The sequence below is a fragment of the Lates calcarifer genome, linkage group LG11 (assembly GCF_001640805.2).
Source record: "Lates calcarifer isolate ASB-BC8 linkage group LG11, TLL_Latcal_v3, whole genome shotgun sequence".
Taxonomy (NCBI): domain Eukaryota; kingdom Metazoa; phylum Chordata; class Actinopteri; family Centropomidae; genus Lates; species Lates calcarifer.
The window spans coordinates 4,378,299-4,388,615 of NC_066843.1; the positions used below are offsets into that span (position 1 = coordinate 4,378,299).

At 42.9% G+C, this 10,317-nt stretch overlaps 1 protein-coding gene across 2 annotated transcripts; it reads right to left on the reverse strand.

Annotated features, from left to right (window-relative positions):
* Nucleotides 1-292: 292 nt before the first annotated feature.
* Nucleotides 293-10,317, reverse strand: znf281a (zinc finger protein 281a). Of its 2 annotated transcripts, none has more exons than XM_018660610.2 (7): nt 10,184-10,317; nt 8,152-8,605; nt 5,511-5,612; nt 4,614-4,740; nt 3,679-3,762; nt 3,439-3,557; nt 293-2,342 (listed from the first exon to the last, which is right to left on the reverse strand). In XM_018660610.2, exons 2-7 carry the CDS (start codon nt 8,554-8,556, stop codon nt 753-755), a joined length of 2,427 nt encoding a protein of 808 aa, XP_018516126.1. In that variant the 5' UTR covers nt 8,557-8,605; nt 10,184-10,317; the 3' UTR covers nt 293-752. The 2 variants fall into 2 exon arrangements, with proteins under 2 accessions (XP_018516126.1, XP_018516127.1); XM_018660611.2 differs by lacking the exon at nt 10,184-10,317 and adding an exon at nt 9,856-10,135.

The window sequence follows — 10,317 nt, forward strand, 5'->3', positions numbered from 1 at the left end:
ATATATGGCCCTTATTGAAGAAAACATGAGTTTCACATTGACATGAAAGTACCATAATCTCTATATAGCCAAGTAGAAAGTGTTTCAGTGTTCAAGTGAGCTGGCAGCAGTCTGTTTGTGTCACACTCATTCAACAAGTAACAAAACATAAGAAAAATCCTCTTTGAAGTCGCAAACTTACACTTCTGAAAACCGTGCTCACTGCACCTCGTAGGCTTCTCCTTTTCCACTTTTTCCTGAGTTATATGTTTGACCTTGTAACAGACAATAACATCTATGTTTTCTTTTACTATTCTTTTTTTTTTTTTTTTGCTATTTCAATTCTGGGCTATTCCCTGCCATTATTTCCATTATTTATTTTACAGTTGTAAAGTTGATTGCTCAAACACTTCAGCTCATTGGAAAAGAAATACATCTGGCACTAACTCTACGTACGCTTACTTAAAAAGTACTTTCAGCTCATGATTAATGACTAGACCTAATGTCACTAATATGATGAGAATAAACAAGTCAATACATATTTAACTTAAAAATAACAGAAATTGCATTTGCAAGAAGCCTTGCAGGCTTATTGTGGGGAGAGGAGTGGGCACAAAAACAGAGCATCAGTATAATTAAAATAAAGATGTCACTTAAAAAATAATAATAACAATAATAATAATAATAATAATAATAATAAAATAGGAGCACTAAAAAATTAAAATAAGAACATCAACTTTAACGACAGTGTGTTCTCTCCCTCTCAGGCTCTCTCATCTGTAGCTTTGGCTTGTTGGAGTTTTGGAACCTGTACTTACTGGCTCATTGACATCAGATAACAAACTACTATACCCTGAGAATTCAGACACAGGCGTCCGTATCCTGTGATCCACCTCCCCACTAGAGTCAGTGCCATAAGACAAGCCGCGGCCGTCTGACTTGAACTGGGAGCCAAAGGCCTGGGCAAAGTTTTCTATGTGGTAGGAAGGCTTAGAAGAGTCCAGTGGGGCCAGATCCTGTGAGGGGGCCAGAGGGTAGACCGTCGTGCCGTTCTTGACCGGCGGTTGGTCCTTCTGGCCGTTCAGGTCAGATGGGCTGATCTGGTAGGAGGAGGGGGGAGTGGAGGAGTGCTGCTTCTCCATCTGGTCGGTGAGCTCCTGAGATGGGGTGAGCTGCTGGTGTGTGGAGGGCTCCAGGCTGCTCAGGTGGAAGCTGTGCTGTGGCGAGGAGCCTGTCAGCATCGCAAAGTGAGACTTTGGCACAGAGGAGGGCAGCGAAGGCGAGGCCACCGACTGGCCGTACCCACACTCCAGTGGGGACGTAGTGTAGATGTTCTTGTCAGTGTAGAGAGGGTTGCCTGGGTGGGAACTGGTGAACGGTCCTGAGGGGGAAGGCCCGGGGCCCAGAGGGAAGCTGGCGCTGTGGCTGGTGCGCTCCAGAGCCTGCAGCAGGAAGCGGGAGTACTCATTCATCATGACGCTCTTGTCTCCGGACGGGCTGGGGGTGTCGGTGCCGTGGCTGATGTCGGCGCCATCTGCCGATGCGGGATTCAGCTCCACGTGCTGGTCACTGATGTCAAAGTGAACGCTGTGGTGCGAGCCGTCGGGTTTCTGGGTGTAGTGGTCGAGGAGGCTCTGCAGAACCTCATCGGGGATCCCTGACTTGTCGAGGCTCAGAGGTGCGTCACTGTCCATCACACTGGAAACGACGCCCTGGATGACAGACGGCTGGGAAGACATGTGACTGACGTCGTACTCGCTGCCGGTTCCTCCAGCCACCGCAGGCCCTGATGGGTTTGCATTGTTTGCTGCGTGAAGGTAGCGTCTCTTCTTCAGAAACTGCATGGCGTCGTCGTAGTTGCTGCTGGTGCCGACTTTGGCCCCGTTACCCTGCATGAGGCCGAGTCCATCCATGCCCACACCCTGCTCCAATGGGCCCGGCTTGGCCTGACCCAGACCTGCTTTATCCAGGCTCTTGCGATTGGCCTTCTTGAACGCCATCTTTGGAGCTCGGCCGTGGTGGCTCTGCTGCATGCTGGGTCCTGGCTCAGTAGAGGAGGACACCGTCTGATTCTCCATAGAGTATTCATGGATGCTGTAGCCTCCAGATACAGAACCATCAACATGCGGGACCCTCGCCCCTCCTCCGTCACCCTTCTTCTTTTTGCGCTCCCCTCCCTCTCCACAATTTTTGGACTTCCCCCTCTTTCTCCCAGTGCTCCCAGCATTTCCCTGAGTGATTCCATAGCTGCCATGTCCCATGTCAACACAACCCAGGTCCATCATCCCGGGATCCAGCCCCTTCTTTATGGCTTCTCCACAGGTTCGCTTGTGCTTAAGCAGTCGATCTGTCCTAGAAAAATACTGAAGGGAACAAACACCAAATGTTGTTTTTAATGCAAATATCTAAAGAATGATTTTAAAGTGATGTATACAAATAAGCTGACTACACAACCTGGTCACTACAATGTTTAATGAATGCAAATTCTGTCCATGTAACGACATTTTATTTGTTTTTAGCCAAAGCAAAAGAAGCAAATTACTTCTAAAGAACCAACTGCAAACAAAAGTCAGTACACCTTTCATTAGTCAGAGTCAGGGGACATGTTTTTGTTTGTTTGTTTGGAATCATTGTCATGTTAGAAAACTCCTCTCCTGCCAACCTTCTTTAGCACAGTCAGCACTGGCCAGGTCTACGTCAAACATGCTGGACTCCATTTTATCCAAACAAATTTATTTTGGTTTCATTTGCCCAAAGAATGTGCTGCCAGTATTCATCAGGCTTCGTTTCATGTTCTCTGGCAAAGTGTAATCGTGCAGTTTTGTGCCGATATGTGAGGAATGGTTTCTCTTTTCGGGCCCTGTCCGCAGCGTCCTTCACACTGTCTGATCTGTCGCTGAAAACACCAATTTCCGCAGATAATCCTTGTGCCAAGTCAGAAGGCAAGGTTGCGTAAATTGTGCGTGGCGTTACTTTTTGAGGACGGTCACTGCACCTTCTGTTATTGCCCGTACGACTCTTCCTGTACCTCCTAACCACTTATATTCAGTCACCTGCAGATGTTCTTGTACCCTCTCCTTTGTTTATGAAGTCTCTGGTTTCTTATGTGTTCAGGCAGTTCCTGATCATGTGGAGACATGCTGCAACAGACACAGTCCAGGCCAAAACTGAGGAGGCTGTTTTATAGGTTATTTTATAACCTTAATGCAATTAGCCTTGACTGGAAATCACAGGTGTGATCAAATTTGTACCAGTGATGACAGTTAAAGTGAACTTTGTTGCACTGACGTTGTACTTCAATGTCATCTACCTAACATGTTTGTTTTTAATCATACATAATATTAAAATACCCCTCACTTCCAGAAACAAAACAATTATTGTTAGATCACACAGATTCACAGGGGGGGTGTGCTCTTGACTTATACCCAGCAAAGAGGAGGATGTGTGAGGTTGGCTTACCTGTTGGCAGGTCTCACATCTGTACGGCTTCTCTCCGCTGTGTGTCCTCTTGTGCCTCTCCATGTGGTACTTCTGAATGAATCGCATGTTACACTGGTCACAGCTGAATGGCTTCTCTCCTGCCAAACAGAAGCAGCACAGCTCCAGGTTAATTACCTTCCAGTTTACTGCAAACACACGATGACTCACAGGTTGCATCAGGTCGTTAGGTGATACGAACAGTCATCAGTAATCACTTACCGCTGTGGATTTTCTCATGTCGCTGAAGAAGGTACTTCTGGATGAAACTCATGTTGCATTGACTGCATCTGAAGGGTCTTTCACCTGAAATAAAACCAAAAGGTTATCTGCTGCACAATGTAACACCACTCAATGCAATAATTACTACTTTATTTTGTTTAGGGATTTCTTTTGTCATCACAGCTGTTAATTTTCTTCCTGGTGACACCATGGGCCATAGTTAAAGCAACAATACACACACACACACACACTTCACCAAAAGTAGTATGTGTTGCAAGGTTATTGCAATGGATTGCGTTGTATTTCACAGGTGTTCATGCCACTGTCTTCATCTCTTGGTGAAACACCATCTATTGTTCTCTGACTGTTGCCCATGGGAGTGGAGTTCATTATTTTCACAGAGTTGAGAGAGAAAACCTTAAATTATTTAATTTATCAATTCAACCTCACATTCTGAATTTAGAGAACCTTTCTCACTAACTGAATTTAATGACTGTAAAAGTCTTCTTATACAGTATTTACGTTCGTATTTGCCAAGATGTTGTAATATGAGCACAAACTAAGACAGATAACATAGTACATGCATAATCAATCGGCGAGTCTAAATATCTGAACAGATAAAGTGATAGACTGTGTACAGGTGGGTTTGCGATTACATTAAATACAAGAGGGATTCTTGAATGAGGACTGAAGTCCTGTGTCGAGTCAGAACAAAGAGGAGTTAGACACACAGGGAGAAAACAAAAACACACAACACTCAGTAATGCATCATAAAACAAACATTAATCAGGCCAATGCATCAGCTTATCTGTAGGTATTTTTCATTTTCATAAACTCTAAACATTACTACTGATGTTTTTGCTTCAATGGACCTCACCTATGATTAAATGATGAACCTCAAGAGAAAGAAAGTGGAAAGAAGCACAAAATGACACCTGTGTGAATGAGGACATGTCTGCGTAGGTGATAGGAGCTTCTAAACGATGCAGTGCAGTGCTCACAGATGTGAGGCTTGGTTCCTGGCGACAGGCTGCCTCCATCTGCATCCAGCATCATTGATTGCTGCAGAACAACGGAGAGAGAAGGGTCAGATTCAGTCTTTTTCTAAGTGAACTGAACTCACTTTTTGTCTTTGTTTAGCACCTTTTAAAGTGCCCTACACCACATGTATGATATCAGACTCTTGCGTATGTGTAAATCTGAAGGGAACACAAAATACAAGAAAAATGAAACAGGCACCTGTAAAACGTAATATTTAGTGGTAATCAATCAAAATATTATCATAGAGCAGGTCAGGGTTGTAAACAACATTGTTTCACTATTTATATAAATAAAAAATATAATTAAAAAATATAATATAGTCTATTCATTTGTAAAATGACTATCATTTAAAATCTATGCATGCTTACAAATCATCATCAAATTACAAACAACTGTTATAGCCGACAGGCATAAATGACACTGAGTCAAACCCCCACATCAGCACTATTCCTCAGCTTGTCTCGACATGATAAATGAACACAGCTATGTTACTACAAATAAAAACATACGCTATAACCCTCTATTCATTCATCAGTGAATAGAGGGTTCAAGTTTCTATTATATGCATATATATATAATTAGTGTTTTTATGATCCTACAAACATTTTGAAGAGATTTCAGTGGACAAAAGCATACATTTTTAGCAATACATAAAAACAGGGCTCGTTGTTTTCAGTTACTGACAAAAAAGGCAAAAAAAAACAAAAAAAAAACAAGAAGGTATTATAGTTTATTCTGAATATTAACCACTGTGTAAACTGCATGCACAGATACATAAATACATGACAAACCTTCGCCTCGCTTCTCTTCTTTCTCGGTTTACCCTCCTGTCCCTCACCATTTGACCTTCGACCTTTTCTCCCAGTGGGCTCCTTTCCTAACTGACTCGGCAGCTGTGAGGATGACAAAGGGAGAAGGAGAGGGCCGTGAGAGCCGGCCATGACAAGGAAATCACTTGATCGAAGGTTAAGGACCTTCAGTCCAAAAACTATCATGCAAACAAGTCTGTGCTTGTTGTTCGTGCAAGCGGACAAACAAAATAAATAAATAAAAAACACTAGGGCAGTGATTGTCTGTTGGAGACTCGTTGTGTGAGATGTGGTTCCAGTGGGCGGGATAACAAAGCCTGAAATTTATGGCTCCTCTATGGATAAACAGCCTGTAATTCACTGTGAGAGGCCTTTCATCTACTATTCTAACCAAAGAAATACACAAACTGCTCACCTCACACGCTAAACTCAACATTCACAATTATTACTCTTCACTAAACTTCATCACAAAACAATCTAAGTGAGGCATTCATTCAGAAAAGAAGAAAATAGGCTCTTGATCCCTCTTTTATTCTTTCTGTTTACCCTCCTGCACTGCACATTTCTTTCTCAGCTCCTCACTGCCATATGGAGACTGACAGGGCGACTGCTGGTGCACCTGCTGTTCCAAAAATCAGCCCAGTTTTTAGGGTAAAAAACAGGTAAAAAATCATTTTTGTCTTGAGTGGTTTGAAAAACTGCTGCACACACAAAAGAAGCAGCATTGGCGTGAGAAAAGGTGCAACAATTTTTGAGTGGCTTATTTCATCAGCTTGTCCCTCCAAAGTACAGCTGCAACGATTAAGCTGATCACCAGAAAATTACTCTGCAACTGTTTTGATGATCAATTTATTGTTTGAGTGACTTTTTAAAGAAAAGATGTAAAACATTCCCTGGTTCCTGCTTCATAAATGTTCATAAACTGAGTTCAGGTTGCCACAATAGGTTGATTAATCGTTTCACAGGGAAATAACAGTCTGTGTTAATCATCAATAAGTCATTAGTAAGTAAAATACAAAATAAGGCGGCTCCAGCTAATTTGCTGGGGATATGTTGCTATTCTTAGTCCTACATGATAGTAAATTGAATATGTTTGGATTTGACTGTTGGTTGGATAAAAACAGGCATTTTAATGAGGTCATTAAAATGCCTGTTTTTACTTGGGATTTATGAAACTGTGATGGATTTTTTTCTTGGTTTCTGGCATTTTATAGAGCAAACAATTGATAACTTAATCAAGAAAACAATCAGTAAATGAACTGATAATGAAACTAAACAGTAGTTGCAACCCGAAATTAAATATCTTCCAAGTTTAGGCTGTTGGTTGGACAAAACAAGACATCCAAAGATGCCACCTTGACACCATTTTCTGACATTAGCTGCAGCTTTACATCTATGAATAAAACACTCATGTGAGTTTGACTGAAAAATTTAAGTCTGTGGTTTCTAAAGGCTCCTTGTCTCACATTAAAATAAAGTTAGAAACATGAAACCGTCCTTGAGTAGACAGCTTTATTTATTTAAAAAAAAAGTATGTGGCACAGAGAAGACAATAATTAATTCTGTTTTTCAGCATACTTCAGCATCTCCAGCCCTGATGACCTCCGATGACTGGCCATTGTTGGGAGAGTGTGGATGTGTGTATTCCTATTTGAATGAGCACAAAAGACGTCTGAAATGAATTGCAAGCTCAAACAAGACAGCTGTGTCCTTGCCAAGACATTTTCATTCACGCTGAGACGGGATGACATCACCCTTCCACCCAGAAAGAGAAACAGAAGGAGGGAGGGATGCATGAGGAGGAGGGAGGAGAGGAGGGAACCTCATCTATATTTTCGTCTCAAGCCGTCAGTAGATTTATAACACAAGCTCTTCCCTATCTAGACTTTTAAAATATGAGCTGTTTGACAACACACAGCGTTGTTTTGGGGACAAACTAACCTAAAATTATTCCAAATCACATTTTCATAAGATTTAAAAGACACATATGAATGAATATATGATTGTCTGCTTTTTATGGTACCTGCGATAATGTGATGGAATTAAAATGTAGGATGGTAAAAATAAACACCATATTTGAACTGCATTGATGTGATGTTTTTCATCAGTAACTTTATGTTTAATTATACGTTACAACCATTTAGGATATACAATAATAAAAGAACTGAGCTAGGTGCCCCTGAGTGGAAAAAAAAGAGCTGCACCACCAAGCAAGGTCGTCACTTGTGAACTTGATTAGAGCTGCATCATTTGCATTATCAATTAATCTGCAGATTATTGGTTCGATTAATTGATTGCAGCCAAAGTCCAGTTGTTTTGTTTTGTCCAACCAACAGCCCAAAACCCCCAAAATATTCAACTACCTGTAATATAAGACAAAGAAAAGTAGCAAAGTGTCACATTTAAGAAACTGAAACTATCAAATATTTGAAAGTTTTGCTTGAAATCTGACTTAAATTAATCAATTATCAAAACAGTTGCTGATTAATTTTGTTTAGAATGACTAATTCATTAATCAACTAATTATTGCAGCTCTAAGCTTGATAAATAATCACAGCCTTTAATCCAGAATAAACCAAACTAACTCCCCCTCTTGTTCTGATTTCCTGTCAAAGGTACTTACGTTGCCCATGTTGAGGTCGTGTACCAGCAGGCCCTGGTTGTTACTGACTGTGACCTCCAGCAGCTCCGTGCTCTTCCCCAGCCCTCCGGGATACAGCGGCAGACGATAATCATGCTCCGACAGCTTCTCCTGCTTGATGCCCATGGTGTGAACATAGTCGCCCACCCCTGCACAGCCCAGGTTGCCACCCTGGGTGCCCATGCCGCAGTCGGGTGAGTCGCGCTCCTTCTTCAGGATCATTTCTTGCGGCGGAAGGTCCTGCATGACGGAGTGGGCGGCCAACCGGGTGAAGCTGGTCACCGGCGGGAGGTGGCTGAACATAATCATGCCGGGGCCGAAATTGGAGTCCATTCCTCCACTGGAGCGCAGGAATTCATTGCCTAGTTTGTCTTGAATGATGTTCATGGTGAAAGCCGGTGGGCAGGAAAACTATGGGGTGGCAATCAGTGTCATCCTGTGAGGAAAACAGATAATTGAATGCCTTTATAGTCAATCTGCGAGGACATGCACAAATAATCAGAAAACAATTACACAGCCAGTTAAGCTCGGTCTTCAGGAATCAGTGTCACGGCCTCTGATCTCACAACTGGGCGCTTAGTCGGATTAAATGCACGGTTTGTGGGTCAACAAAGGGCTACAGTCTGGCACAACGACAACAGCAAACAAGCTGGACCCACCCTGCACAAAACTCTCTCTGGTTGATTATTACAATGTGCATGAGTACAGTATTTTACAGGGGTAAAAAAGGATCACTGTGGCTGCAGAGCTAGACACAACATGAGATGAGGAATGGGAGGATTGAAGTTGTGTGTTAATCTGTTTGATGGGCCCGTCTGACCCAGTCATCCTATTTGCATGAGCTTATCTGCCAATGAGAGAGCACACACAGACTGCATTAGAAAGGCTGGCGGTGTAATTATGTGGCTGCTGCATTACAACACAAATCAAGTGCATGTCCTTTTAGCAGCTCTTATATTAATTCTAATATTCAACTTAAATGTGAGTGATTAGCTGTGAGCAGATGCAGTTCCTGAAGGTGATTTTCCTGCAGTTTCTTGAATAAACTGCTAGCATTATTATAATTTTCAGCCACAGCATGAGCAGCTAATGAGTGCTGCCAAATGCCTTCAGCTCTGGTGTGCTAGCAGCAGTAACCCACTCAACACAAAGCAAACTTTTAAAAACACAAAACAAGACTTCTGCTACTCCAGCTTTCCCAAATGTGTTGCAGGAAGACGAAACAATGGCACCGGTTTAAACCCTGCGATCTGTAAACCCCCTTTTTAAAGAAAACTACCAAGCTTGCTCGCTGTGCAATTAGCTACCTAGCTAACCATCTGGCTAACCCACTCTTGTGGGGCCCTTCGTCTTCTTTGTGATGCAGGATCAGGCAATAATTAATATGGCCATGCAATAACAGCCGCAGATTCCGAGCTAATGGATGAACACCGCAAAAAAACTACGAGCAAACATGAGCGGAAAACCAACCCGAAACCCCGAGCAAAGTCTGCCCCTTTTAACCAAGCGAACAAAGTTAGTTTTCTACTCCTTCAGCTGAGATTAAAGATTAGCGATTTAGTAGCGAGATATCAGCACATAGAAGGCAACACAGACGAAAATCTGCGAGCTGGAAAAAATTAGAAAAGGAACCCGACCGTTGGTGTTTGCGCTTAACGTTAAAACAAAAGACGTTGCTTATCTTACTTCGTCTGTGCATTTTTTTTTTTTTACAACCGCTTTCTCCCCCGAAGTTGTTGGCTTCGTCTCCACAAGCGGACAGTTACCGACTGTAAGTGATGGAGCGACCACACAGCACAGGCATGACCCATAACAAACGGCCCGTACAACTCCAGCGAACAATGATGCTCCTCCGGCTAGCCGCGACGGGGCTAACTTTAGCAGCTAACTAGCCGCTGCGCTTTGTTGTGTCTGTCCTGTACGGAGGAGTTTTAAACCGCCACAGCTTCCGCCGATTCTGTCCCACCACCACCCAAAAAACGTTTAACCCCCTTCTTCTTATTTATTCTCTTACCGGTGCAGGAGCATGGCCTTCTGTTTTGGCTCGGTTTAGTTCGCCCCTCAGCTGTCCGTTTCAACATCTAGAGCCAAAACATTGTTTTCCCGCAGCTGCTGGGCTCTTCCATCTTGCCTCGGCGCAGAGGATTC